Source organism: Rhopalosiphum padi, chromosome 1 (genome assembly GCF_020882245.1).
Source record: "Rhopalosiphum padi isolate XX-2018 chromosome 1, ASM2088224v1, whole genome shotgun sequence".
In the NCBI taxonomy this organism is placed as follows: Eukaryota; Metazoa; Arthropoda; class Insecta; order Hemiptera; family Aphididae; genus Rhopalosiphum; species Rhopalosiphum padi.
Genome location: NC_083597.1, coordinates 55,492,858 through 55,508,551, shown reverse-complemented (window position 1 = coordinate 55,508,551; position 15,694 = coordinate 55,492,858). Strand labels below are relative to the sequence as shown.

The 15,694-nt window shown below is 26.9% G+C and overlaps 1 protein-coding gene across 3 annotated transcripts in view; it reads left to right on the top strand.

The window, feature by feature from the left end:
* Positions 1–15,694, top strand: part of LOC132917474 (neurobeachin) — a 225,672-nt gene that overhangs the window by 112,939 nt on the left and 97,039 nt on the right. For all 3 annotated transcript variants that reach the window (XM_060978226.1, XM_060978225.1, XM_060978224.1), the window contains one exon: positions 10,406–10,532. In XM_060978226.1, the coding sequence (XP_060834209.1) occupies positions 10,406–10,532 (127 nt within the window). The remainder of the gene's footprint in view (positions 1–10,405; positions 10,533–15,694) is intronic.

Genomic DNA, 15,694 nt, shown 5'->3' with positions numbered 1-15,694 from the left:
TCCAATATTAAATTTAAATCGATATATTTTAATTACAGTTTTGGACGTTTTTTGTTTGTTCTATTACAAAATATTAATTATCATCGTCAAACTTTCAAATTATTACACTTCTGTAATTTTTTTTTTTTTTTGTAAACATCAAAGTTTAAATATTCTTTTGTTCCCGGGAAAAAAAATTATATTTAAACATCGATTCGTTCTGTGTATCGACTCGAAATTCATGAATTTTATTAGTATAATTTTAACTGTATCTACTTAGTGTTCTGCATTTAACTTGTTACTTCCAATGATATGGTTTCTGTTTGTTCCTAAACCAACATAATTCGAGTTTGCCATCTCTAAAATAACGGTCCAACAAACAATGAATAAGACATTGACTGATTAAAACAATCACGTTAATGGTAATTATACTAAATTGAATGCATTATTGTGTTTGAAAATAATACGCACCAACGAGCAATTATAATTTTAAATTTACCATGTGGCAATCGAAGCATAACAAAATCCATTCTATGACAATGATTTAGCATAATATTATCGGACTTGGTACAATTATTAGTGTTTGAATTTTTAAATATCCTTTAATTAGAACTTGTTTTTGAAATGTGTTTCATTAATTATAACATTAACATATTGTTACCTAACGGTTATGTTGCTAGTATTATAACAGAGTTTTTATTTTCCTTTTTTATCTCTTTTTTTTTTTATAATACATTTTCTTATTTTCGTCACGTTGAAAGAAAATGCTTGATTTGTTTTTATGATGTTATTACAATTTATAACAGGCTCTGGCATTTGTACATTATATGTACACACCTAACCTTATTTTTCTAAGGTGTATAAATTTGCTATATAAAAATGTACATAACCACATGTTAAATATTTTGAAATACGTAAAAATATTATTTTTTTACCCTCATACGCTTTTTGTAATATTTATACATTTACATTTTATAGTAGATTATTCAAAATGATTTGCTGACATTCTTTTTTTTTTGCAACATTATTTTGGTATAAATATATTGTGTTCACTATAAGAAAATTTTATTCTTGGAAAAAGTCTGTTATCTATAATATTACATATTATTAAGTATACAATTTCACGATACATTGTGATAAAATAGATAAAATAAAATTTTATAAATAAAATAAATAAGAATACGTGATACAGTGGTAATTATGAAATACGTTATTGTTTACTATGAAAATCTAATGATTTTTTTTTATTCAGTTGTGGTTCCGTACATATTTAAATCATTGTTCATGCTTTTATGTGAGATTTTAAATTTGGAATTAATATAAATGTTCATATGAAAACTATCAATAAATAATGATTATCAAGTATGCGTTTAATAATGAACCAAACAACCGAAGATGGACACTAATTGGACGTCTAAAGCTTAAACTTTATAGTGGCTGAATTAACAAACGGGAATTATCTTGGAAATAATAATGCATTCATTAATAATACATACCACTGACTGAGCCTTATCGATGTTTGGATAAAAATCATTATTTTTCATCCCCTAACTGTGAATCAACTGTTCGATATTTTATTCATGCGACTAAACCTACATGGCAGTTACCAAAATTTTACGAATACTGATTACCGATATTTGTGAATTTTTATATACCTTATTTTACTGTAAATAAATAAATCACTGCGTGGTATCTATTTTGTTGTTTTAATAATAGTTTTAAAATTGAACAAGACAACTTACTCATTAAATACTCCACAACATATTTGAACATTTGCGTGTGAATTATATTTTCTACGTTGTAGTAAAATTTATCCTTTGTTTAATGAATAATCTTCGCATCACACAAGTTTAATTTGATTAGTAAAAATTAACACCACTACTTTTGCAGGTTATAGAAATAAATGTTTATTGTCTGTCTTCCAAAAATTCAACTAAAAGTTAATTATTAAGTTTAGCGCATTTGTTTACTTATGGGTAACATAAATTTTAACAAAGCAAGAAAAAAAACTCTTAATATTTTTAATTCTTCTTAATTCTGTTTATTGAATTTTATTTTCTAAACCTTTTTTATTATATTTTTTAAACAATTTTTGATTTTAAAAATATTGTAGTTATTTGTTGTGCCTTTATAGAAAATAAATTAATGTTTATTAGATTTTAATAATATTAATTTCATATTTTATACTAATACTACTACTAATACATTATATTAAATTAATTTTTTTATGGTTTCGATGATTCGATTAACTAATACAATATTTGTCAACACCAAAGAATTTGTCGGTTCTGGCTGTTAACGTACAATTGTTCTAAGTTTATTTCAATTTTCATGAAAGCCTTAGAGGAACAATACGATCAGAAAATTATTAATTGGTTTTTATCATAAAACAGGCGTTCTGTAGAAACTTTATTCGAAGTGGAACAAAGTTTTGCCCTCTTCAACAGGAAAATCGTGAGAAAAAAAGAGCCCTTTAAGTTATTTACGTAAACGCGCCAAATTTACTATTAAATTGTCACTCGTAAACGACTCCTAAAGATTAATTAAAGAAATAAAATAAAGAAAATACTTAAAAAAATAAAAGACAAAACTCATGGGAAAATGCTATCATATAATAATAATAAAAAAAAATGTATTAAGCTTTTAGTTGAACTATAGGATTCGTGCTTTAATTATTTAATTCGTTCTTCTTGGAAATTGAAGAATGATCAATTGGTGACATACCATGTGAAGAATGCGTTAATTATTTATCGGATGATAATTAGGTATATTATGTTCTTTATGTATGTCGGTCGTGTTTAATACTTAATTTACTTTGAGTAAGTTGTTATATAATACATTATTGAGTTGTGCAACACCTATCTTTTAAATCGATTAATTATCGATATTTTCATACCTTAACCTATACAGTCGAGTAGTAGTTTGTTGGTTATTCCCACTATACGATCGATTTTGTGAACCGGGTTGTTGGACTTATATACATTTTACGAGTCCTATTAACTTATGGCTTGCGTTCAAACTACCACAATTGAACACGATATAACAATGTTAACATAGATTTTTACAATGTTGAAACAATAATAACAATATATTATTACCTGACTAACCCTGCAATTTTTGAGGTCGATTTTATGGATCATATAAGAGGGAGTGTAATAATTCAATTATGATGTTGAATTTTATTATGATTACCTACTGATTAGTATATAATTTAAGATGTAGGTTTTATACCTGTAGTAAATCGCTTTACAAGGATATGTTAAAAAATATAGAGTTAACTGCTGTTAGTCTATAATTTGTGATCTAAACTCGACTATTGTCTATACAAATAATAATACGCTCGTAATCAAAGTTTCTATGTTTTATTAATCTAATCAAATTTGTTGAATGTGACATAATTTACGTGTCAGTAATTTGTAAGTCGTTACAGCAGTGAATGACTGCTGACTTAAATTATAAAAAATATATTGCGTTTTTACGTTTTCGAGTATTTAAATGTTGTACCATTTTAATATTTAATGTTATTTTACATTCAAACGTTTTTTAATTTTTTGATTTAAGTTTTACAAGTTATAAAAAAAAAAAAAATAAATAAACATCTATGACATTGAACATAAAATAATTACATATTAATAAGTATATTTAGTATAAAATGAATAAACAATAATAAAATATTCCGAAAAATATAAATTATGGTTAACATGTTAATCAACTTTGAATTGTTCTTGTATATAAGGTTAAAAAAAATAAAGCTGAAATTTTCATTTGAATGATGATATATTATGGCAGAGCGTATAAAAAAAAGGCACAAACATTATTTTTAATAAAGTCATCTGTAACTAGTTATTTTTTCCTTTACCTTTATTACATTTATTTATTATTAATTTTAAATTACATAATATATTTAATAATATATTTTGTAAAACGGTAATCGGTTTTTTTATTAATTTATTGATTTGATTTGATTTATTTTGGTTTCGACATCATAAAAAAACGTTTTGATGCTCTGTTTGTTGATACATAATAAGAGTATGATGTATGTTAATTTTAAAAGTTACTTGCATTGAACGTTAGCTTGAATGTTTTTAAAATCAGTAGTTATCCTGTGTGCGTGATAATGATTGATATGACTTTGTATTATGAGTGCATTATAAATATCATGCTTCAATCGCTGTCAATATTCACCAAATGGAAAATATGGTTTATGAATATCAACCATTCACCGGTATATGACTGTCTATAGACAATTTTATTAGCATTCATTAAATGTTTGTTTTATCGTTTAGGCATATACGCTGGTGAGTGTCAGCATTCACATTATAATTGTACAGATATAGTATATATTATATAGTACATATATCACTAAATTCGTTTTGAATGTAACCGTTGTGATTCATTACTTAAGAAATACGTACATTTTTGTATGCAAAAACATATTTTTTTTTACGAATTGTACTGTTATATGGTCGGGGGAACCTTGTTACGATATTAGCTATCCAGATGTTTTCCATAGCCGGGGGTTAGAGCACTGTGTATTAGTTTTCTATCAATAATAAGACACGTTCGGTTTATAAATCTTCGATAATTATTATGTTTAAAATAATACTTTACTGTTTTGGAAGACAGCTGTTAATAAATTTATTGCCAAGTTCGCTCGTGTTGATGGTTAATGACGAATTGCCCGCCGTATGTCATTTAAATATATTGATTCGGATGTGTAAAAAGTTGTTAGTGTGTATATTTTTTATTAGTCAATCATATAGTGTGTTTATTGTTTAATAGATATATTATATTTATAGTGTGTAACGAATGTTACAGTATTTATTTTTTTTTTAGATTTTATCTTAGAGTATATCTGATGTTTTCTTCGGGTATTGACGTTATAGTTATATGCTCTATTATTGAAATGGAAATGAAAAAAATAAAATAACTATTTTAAGATTCAAGTGGTTTTGTTCCGTCCACTCAAGGATGGTTAATAATAATATATAAAATAGAGAAATACAATTTGTAACAATAAACCTTGATAGCTATTCTCGTTGACATCTCTTAACATTTATCATTTTTCCATTTTGTATATTATCCCTATAAACGAAATGGGCAGGAGGGATACGTGGATTTAAAAATAAATTACATACTGTTGTTGTCTTCACATGATAAAAAATAATAATACAGTATGTACACAATTCGTAATACAAAATAACAATATTGTTATATTGCATTGTATACGTAATATATTTATGTAGGTACATATTAAACATATTAAAAACTTATTTATATTTTAATATGTTGACTCTCTGTGTGCCACCGACGCATTTCAAATTGTATTACATACAATTTAAACCGTTTGGTATATGTGACACCATTTATATAAAATATTTTCTATTTCAATAATTATTATTGTTAATGTCAGTGTAAAATTAATTGAAATTGAATAACTATATGTACCAACCGTAGTTTTAAATGTTATTTATGACAATAAATTAGATCTACTTCAACCCTTTAAATTATTATTTAAATTACAAGTGCAACACATTAAGCACACCGTAGATAACTTGTTTACAAACTGTAACGCATGTAGGAAAAAGCTCTCATATAGTTCTTGGATTATGTACACGAAACTTTAAAATATACAATACAAATAGTTGGATAGTAAAGTAATATTTGTTATAGACCCATATAACGCATTTTGTGAATGTAATAATGTTGTAAGTTTATAACCAGCTTTTTATAGGTTGCTGTACTGTATAATATAACATTGAATTTAAAAAAAAATTAAGAAACGTAAAATATTTTTGAGTACGACTAATCTAGTATTAAACCGATATTTTATTCGGGCTGAGGTTAATCAGGGTTATGCGTCACTCAAGACCGTTTGGACGATTAATTAATTTACGTTCAGTGTTTTATGAGTATTTCTGGTGCTAAGCCTGGTATGGAATTGTGAAATACGCATTCGGTACATTTTTTTAGCATGCACATCGTGCTTACGTTGTAATAATAATTATTATTTTGTAATAAATTATATTACATTATTGCATTTTACATGACTAATGCGTACCTAGTAAATACATTGGCAATCATAAAAGTTTAATACTTGTACCGTCTATCACGACATTAGGGTTTCGATAACGTTTAGGTACATTCAATTAATGGAGAAATCAAATATCTTATAAGCCTTATTTCAATACTATTTTATTATTATTATTATTATAATATGAATAATATGATGTAAAAAATCAATCACTCCCTTCTGATTTGATTTATGTTACGCCAGCGTTTTTTATCGGGACTTATTCGCTGGATGACATCATACTGAATTTTTATTTTCATTTACGAAAACTATTTTAATTTATTCGAAATTCGTAAGCGAATACCGTACTCGTATGTCTCCAATAATGGAGCTGTAGTGTATACAAGAAAAAAAAATACAATTGTGTTTTCATTTCATATTTTTTTTTCGTAAATGATTCCGTATTCATAAAAAAAAAAACAAAGTGCAAACAAAGAGCCTTTTATCTTTATTCAAAATACGGCTTTGTATCACTACCTCGTCTCATCAACGTGTTCGTCACTATTGAAAATAATTTGTATTTTAAGTTCACGTTGCATATTATGCACACCAAACTCACTACATAAAAACGACCCCATTTAAAATCTGTTAAACTTGAAAACACTATACTGCCTACAAAATGTTCACATTACTCTATACACAGATGAATTAAAGTTATTGTTTTTTATTTTTTTTTTTTATAAAAACGAAGCTTGCGAGTTTCTGATAATAATTAAAATTCTTATATTGTTATGGTGATACAAGTCATTTTTAAATATTTATTGTAACATTATTAAATAGATAGGTTTTGTCGATACAATTTTCATTAATTTGTAATATATGTTGCTAAATAAATTTAAAACATTTGTTCTTTGTATTGTCCATTCAATATTTAATTTCATCATAAACCTTTTTTATATTTTCCTAGTATTCCACGTTGTTATGGTTTTGAAGGAGATCAAAGTTCACCGAGATGGATATATTCTCAAATAATGATATTTTTTTTTTGAAATGATTTTCTTACAGTATTGTTTCATATTTTTTGTCTTTTTCTCTTTTAACTCTGTCTGTTGGACTAACGGAATTTACTTAAACAAAATTCCATGTTTTAAATTACATAAATTGTAAACAAACATTTCACGAATAAAAAATACTAATAATATTATAAATGAATGTTTAAAAATATTTTTTCTATCTTTGCATATTATAATATTTCAATATTTTCAGAAACTTTCATGTATTATTTTTCATAATTTATCATATTATACTTTATGATTTGTACAACCCGAATAGAATTTAACATCACTATAATACACCTATTTTAACACTTACTGCAATCCAAAAAATACCGAATGATGCGTAGCGTTATTACATACCTACTAATTGTTTGATCTTCGAAAGAACACAACGTTCGTCTTACACATTATATTCATATTAAACTATATTAATACACGGTGTTTAATTCGCAGAAACACTCAATATGCTGCACGGGATTTTTATAAAGATGTTTTTTTTTCAACAAAATGTACATTTATTTGTTCAATAGTGAATAAATATTGAATGTACTATGTACATATATCATGTGACGTAATACAACGCAATGTATAATATTTTCAGGGATCCCGCGGTGCTTAAACCATTTTTTATGTTACTTTTTTTTTTTTGTTCAAGGGCAGAGTCATGTAAAGTTTCCATGTCTGTTTACAATGCTGACAAAAATTCCAAACTATATGGGGGTATACGCAACGCGAGTGCACGTATTATGTACATAATATATATATAGTATATTATATATGTACCTATATATATCCTATAAAATTAAATAATTACATTTTTACATTTTGTTTTATCGCGCAGACAAAACATGATTGATTTAAATTACTCTTTCGGTAGTGAATTCGATTAAAGTTAAAAAAAAAAAAAATGTTTATTCGAGGTTACACATTTTATATGCGTGGGTATAAACCGTTCAAATTGTTCATGTTGTATAAATAGGTCCATATATTTAATATTTGATTGTATTTATAGTATAACACCAAGAGTAAAATTGTACACCTTTAAGTAAATAAGACGTTATATTATTCTGGGAAGTAAATTTAAAAAAAGAAATTGCGACAATATAGTTATGCATAAAGAAAACAATCGATACGATCACAATTTATTTATACAATATGTGGCTTAACTATATAGGTAATGAGGAAAAAACTCCCATCAGATTTACGTGAAACTATTATAGAAGGATACAAATTTACATTTAAAAATGTAAATATTATACTTTATTAGTTTACGTTCATTGTGTACTTACCAACGTTATAATTGAAAATTATCTACCCTACCGTTCGTGTATACGTATATAATACGTTACCTATGTTGCAACAACAGTTTTGGACTTTGTTGAACGTTATGGGATAATGGACGTACGTACTTTTATTTGCTTAGTTATTTCCAGTTATCCTACAACAATAAAAATAACCAACCGCATACAATAATATAGGTGTAGGTAGGTATATAGACAAAACACGCACACATGTATAATATAATAATATGAGTGTTAAAATGTGTACACTCGCGTACAAACACTACTGCACAATATATGTACATTATTCACAACAGTATGTATAGTATGTAACTACTTCGTATATATATGCACCTAAATTATCATTAGGTAAATAAAAAAAAAAACAGGATAATTATTCATTCTGGTCCGCAATTTAGGTATTATATCTATACCTTACATATACGAAACTAACGGTTGACAATTATTCAAACACACATTCTCATTTTTCTAAAAATGCGGGGGGGGGGGGTTGAAAAAATACCGTTTTTGTGCGTATTTTATTAAAAACGCCTACAATCCATACAACCACTGCCGCTGTTAAATTAAATTTTACTATAAAAGTAACTAAATCCTATACTTCTCGCACATATGCCTACTTACCAAGTAGCTACAAATGTCGTGTGATTTCGTATTACTACTTCCTAAAGATATAAAGAAACCGCGGATGAATATAATTATATACTATACAAATTAAACGCTCTAAGTGAAAAGTTTTAATCGGTATGATGCATACGCGTTATCTGTGGGTGTACACGTATGTATACCTATATAAAGTATACATATAAATATATGTATTATATATATATACATCTCCGCTGCCAAAATGCTCTCAAAAACAATTATTCAAAATCACGCCCGTTAAACAGGGACAGGTGTTGTTTTAATCGGATGTGCGGATTTCTGAACAAGTCGCGTTGCTCCGGAAAGGACCGCCACCGGATGCAGATCATATTATTTAAATGAGAAAAGGTTGCTGTGCAAAAGTTCACACATTTCCATACGAGTTCTAGCGTGCGCGTTTGTATGTGTGTGTTTGTATGAGTGTGTTTGTATGTGTGTTTGTGTGTGTGCTCGCGCGCGGGCGTGTACGTCTGTATGAGTGTGTGTACTTTTAAGCCTTGGCCAGTATTTTGTATTTTTTTTTTTGCTTATACGAGCACAAAGCTCGAAATTAATATTTTTTCACCCTAACTTCCACCGCTCACTTTTTTCTTTCCCTTTCTATCACCCTTTTTATACATATATATGTATTTATATTGAACTATAAAAAAAACCCGTGCGTATATATATTGTTATTTACATATTGAGCAAAACGACCGTAGAATGGCGGGGAAAATATTGAAAACAGTAATCGACCGAAACCCTCACATGAATTTGTATGAATAAAAACGTAAAGATAAAAATGAATAGATATTTCTTCAAATATGTATATCCTCCAGTCTCCTTAAAAAAATCCCACATTACATTTGTATAACGTCTTCGTCGTGTATTATTCGTATATGTATGCATGCATGTATGTATGTATGTATGTATGTATGTATGTATGTATGTATGTATGTATATATGTATGTATGTATGTATATATGTATGTATGTATGTATGTAGTTATGTATGAATGTATGTATGTATGTATGTATGTATGTATGTATGTATGTATGTATGTATGTATGTATGTATGTATGTATGTATGTATGTATGTATGTATGTATGTATGTATGTATATGTGCTCATATGTATGTTTGTTTGTATGTATATGTGCTCATATGTATGTTTTTTTGTATGTATGCGAGCGCGTTCCACTCGTATAAAAGCCACTGTATACGACGACGTTCCCATTTCGCTGATTAAACCTTTCTAGAAAAATGTCTTACTATATTATTATTTACGGCACGCGTGTTCCTAAGTAGCATCCGTCGCAGTACAATTATTTCTTTTTAGAAAAAAATAATATAACCTATAAAAACTGTATATACCTAATAATGCTGTTATAGAATATATTAATTAGATTAATTTGGTTGTTAAATTACGTTTTTCAGGCCGAAATATGGAGCGTTTTCATTGCCATCCTGAGAAAATCCGTTCGAAATCTGCAAGCGTGCACCGACGTCGGACTAATTGAGTTGGTCGTAAACAGACTAGCGCGTGCCGACACCGTCGTAGCAGGTAATAATGTTCAACGATATATAACGCGAATACTAAATAGCTTTATATATATAAATATATATATTTATTTATATCATCTAGGTATAAGTGTCGTCGTTTAGTTTGCAATATAAACACTATATTTTATTGTATGGCTCGATCGTGCCATTATTGCTCGTCAAGCTTTAAAAATATATAGTATCGTTTAATACACGCCTATTTTTTTTCCATAGTGTTGTTTCAATATTTTCGATTTATTAATATAACTTTTCGAATGTTTTTATTTTTATTTTTATAAACATTTAATTATATTTTGTCGTATAATGTATCATAGTACAAAATGATTTGTTTTCAAAAAAATATTTATTTTAAATAATAATAGTTAAACATTCAGACGGAAATGGTTTCAAATTCTAGTTTAAACAATCCTCGAATTCGATTTAAAAAAACAGCTAATAATTATGAAGTATAGACATTTTTACTTTTTAGATACTATAAGCGAAATATAAATGTATTGATTTTATTATGATGTATTTTTTTTTTTTTTGTTTTGGTACAAGTACACGGATAAGTTGTCAATAAAATGCATCGATTTTCAAAATAAGAAAATTCCTTGCACTTAATTTTATAATTGGGGAAAAAACAAAAAATTAAAGATAAGCCTAAATTTTTACGCAAATCCAATTTTTGATAAAATCAATTTTGATTGTTTGATATAACTAGAAAACAAACACCATAAAAACTTGAAATTTTCACCAAATATTTATATTATCATTTTCTATTTAAAAATTGTATATGCCTGACATTTCAATACAAAGCTCCTCATACATTTTTTATTTTTCAATTAAAAAATATCAAAAATCTGCAGTCACAATATTTTTTTATAAAGTTCAAAGTTAGAATGTTAACAGTATTCATAAAAATTTCGAAAATAAATTCATTCTTTTGTTAGAATGCATAAAAAAATGTATTTCTATACCTAAGATTTAAAAATTTAATATAATTCTTTAAAATGTGTTCAATCTATGTGTGAAAAAAATTCTACCGAAAAACCAAATTACTTTTTTATGAGAATTTCAAGTTAAAATGTTTATGACATTCAATATTCACCCATAAAATAAACATTTTTTAAAATTTTATCGTATTAAAAAAAAAAAAATTACAATAAATACTTGACATTTTTCCAAAATGGTTATATAATGATTTCTGTGATATAAAATGTTCAAAGGCATGAGAAAAAAATTTTAAATTTACATTTTTTTAATAATGAAACCATGAAGTTTTAAAAATATTTAAAGGTTTTAATTTGGACGAAATTACGTATTTAAGCAATAAATAACAGTGTTAATCATGTTGTTATAATTTAAAGCAATTATACGTGGAAATTAAAACTGTTACGTATATGAATTTTATTATACACAATAAAATTGTTGATTTATTTTAAGATAGGTATATTAATAGATATATTAGTCTATTTTTACTGGTTTACAGCAATAACAGATATATATTATTGCATTTTGAGTTTTATATATTTTTATAATATGGAATAAATGCATATTATTATAATACTTAAATACTATTACTATATTATCATTATTGTCTTAACCAAGAAAAAAATGTATCAACTTACCGTAATACAAAAAGTAAAATTAATAACTTTAATATCCATATCAAAAAATATATGATGAAATGTACTTAGTGATGTAGAATTTCCGCTCATCATCGTTTTTCGTGTACAATGGTATATCATTGAATTCAAATTTAACACACTCATAATTGTAACCCATCCCACACCTAATATACAGTTTAAAAATAACCACTTACACTTTTTTTCTAATATGTAAATTGTACTCTTCCCTCTGTGTTCGCAACCAATAATAACAAATCATTACAATTATGTTTTCAGTAAGTATTGATTTTTAAATAATGTATTCTCGTTCGCTGCAGGACCTCAAATTGACGAAAAACCATTCGTATCATTACTTAAGATAACAATTTATTGTCCCTAGCATTCCGTTTGTTCGTACATTATAATATTTGTGAATAACATTAAAAACACCAAATTCTACAAAGGGCTTTCGAAAGTAAACTTAACGAATGATTCGCCAGAAGCATAATACACTCGTTACGTATGCCGCCTTCCGAATGACAATACATTTTGAATAATATTATTTTACTCATTACGCTAAACCCGTATTTTCGTGTACACGTACAGTAAATTTATATTTTTTACACGGGAAACAATTTAATTTAGTTTAAACGACATTCAGCGTTATTAAACATTTTTGTTTTTCAATTTGGTTCTCATTTATCCAAACATTATTGGTAGGAGGTAGGTGCCTAAACTGTTTTTCGAATGTGCTTTTATGTAACGATTATGATAACATTTTGATGTGCAAATTTAATAAACAAATATAATAGTCAGCATGCGTGTGTCTATATTATTGTGTATTGGTATATGCATATGTGTATTTATTTTATTTACACGAATTATCAAATTACGTTCAAATTAGAAAAATAACATCAATTTATTCCACGCCGTACTCTAAATATAATATTTATTTCTTTGGCCCCCATAAATAGTATTTATTTAACGTTTGAGTTTATCTATCGATTTTCCACGTTTCACAGCATTATTAATTCAAACTAGTGACGAAGTTTAAACACTGTATGTATCATCGGTACGTTCGTACGAATACCGTTTTTTGTTGTATATTATTAAGATGTCTACCTATCTATTTTTTGAAACGTTGAGCAAACATTTTGTTCCGCGTATAGTTATGCATAATATTATTTGAACATCCGTAAATCAACCACGATGTCTCTGTCGTGTATATTCTGTCATATTATATCCATATTATATAGTTAGTCAATCAATGGTCTTATTATATTATTATATAGGTGCGCCGTGTTCCTCGTCAAAGCCGTTTCTCTTACGGGGATTCCGGTTTAATGCTCGCTGCGTGTTGGTACACACGAAGCGCTGTGCAGCTTTCGCGCGCGCACAGACTACATTATAATAATATATATTGTGTACAATAATAATCCACTCGGTCGAATTTGTATAATATGGTATCCAACGCCGTGAACGATATCATTTGTTCTCGATCGTCTGATTTGAAATAGTATATACTATGTAGGTAAGTACACGCTTTTACGTGTATGCAGGACGTATATGCATAATAACGTGTACACAACAATTGTTCTTAAAATGTTTAAGTACGTGGACCCCCAATAAAATACTTAGTCAGACCGCATCCTCTTCGCGATTTCCTTTCGAATAACCGTTCCATAAATTTCATGTTAATGAGGATAAGAGAAAACATCAACACGAGAAAAAAAAGTTGCAATAACTCGAGTATAATAAATAATATACTATATAATAATACAATTTACTTTTAAATTTATATCCAACAATTTCATTACTGTGCTTTAATGTGCTTCTAAAATTTAATGTTATGTTTTGATACATTTTAATATAAATAAATAATAATAGTAATAATAAATGTATAAATAGTTATAACTTATAAGTTAACGAAAATAGTAAAAAAATACAAACATGTAACAATGGTTTCAGATGTCTCCGCAATACCGCGGTCCGTATTAATTCATAATATCATTATTTTATCATCCTTACGACGATGATTTCATTAAATGTGTAATAGCAAACACAAGAATTATGCGTATTGCGTATTACAATGTACTTACATATATTTACAATAATATAATATATATATTATAATATGTATATAAATTATAGTTTATTTATTAAATTATGTGGATATATTTTATTGTAATAATTTAATATCATATCATAATATACCTATATACATTAAATTATCTATACTATTTTAATAATAAAAGAAAATTATTCGTATATCGGCCATACACGACGCTGTATTGGACACGGTTTGCACTAATACACTGCTTACTAAAACTTTGTTAAATAAAACAATAATTCGCACTATTATATATTGATGAATAAGAATGACCATTCGTGTTCACAAATCCGCTCAAAAACGGCTTACGAAACGTGTACGCGAGTACGCGACACGGAATCTGATATCTGTTAAAAACCATTGTGCAAATATAAAATCGGCCACGCTGCAATCACGTTATCGGTCGTAGTTGTTGATCTGCTTTAATTGGGTTGGATAATTTTATTATGATGATTTTTATTCCGTGTATTTACACACTTAAATAATTTCTGAAAATAGTTCCACCGGTCATAGTTAAATAATAATATGTTTTGACTTTCAAATAGAAATGTGTAATCTGTATTAGAATTTGCCTAGAATGAGGACCCAAGTTTTCGATTAGTATGACTTTGTGCACCACTTAATTAAATTTACCAGAAATGGCTTTTATAATAATAAAATACCTCTCAAGTTTAAATGTAATAAATTAAATTAAAAAAAAAAAACTGTATAATCGCGTTGCAGTTAGCTGTACACTAAGTTACGAGGATACCTCATCACTGAGTAAGTCATATGCAATGTATGTATTAAATTTGAATCCATCATTACTTATTAACCATTGAATATGAAAAACGATTCTGAGCCGAACTGACGATGTGTGTCTCGTAAAACACGTATAACGGATACTATTTTGAAAAAAAATTTATTTAAATCACTTTAAGTATTACGGTATTTTGAACTAATTTTTCCTAAAAACATATTATATAGATATTATTAATATGGAAAAATGGTCTTAGATTTTAGTAGCCTATGAAAACATTAAAATTAATGTAAATGTTTTTAAATTGTATAATTATGGATAAAATATGTTAATTTAAATAATAGTGGTTATTTTTCATATTTTACTATTTATAATTTTTGAATTATTACAAAATTGAAAATTCCAAAAATAAATGCGTAATATCCATTGTTTAATGAAAAACAATATGCCGTGATACTGCCGGAGTTGACTTATTTGACCACTGTATCGCATTAGATGCATAATATGAATACTTGTGATAATATCTAAGGTATACTTACCTATAACTTGATATTTTATGTCTAATTCATCTCTACACAATTACCCTTATTGTGTCTATTAGTGTAAATATCCTAAGTAAATGATCGAAACATTTTTTTATTGCATTTAATATTATACAAACAAACAAACAATACAACAAACTTAAGTTTGGTTATTTAAACCCTTCCAAATATATTATATAGCAT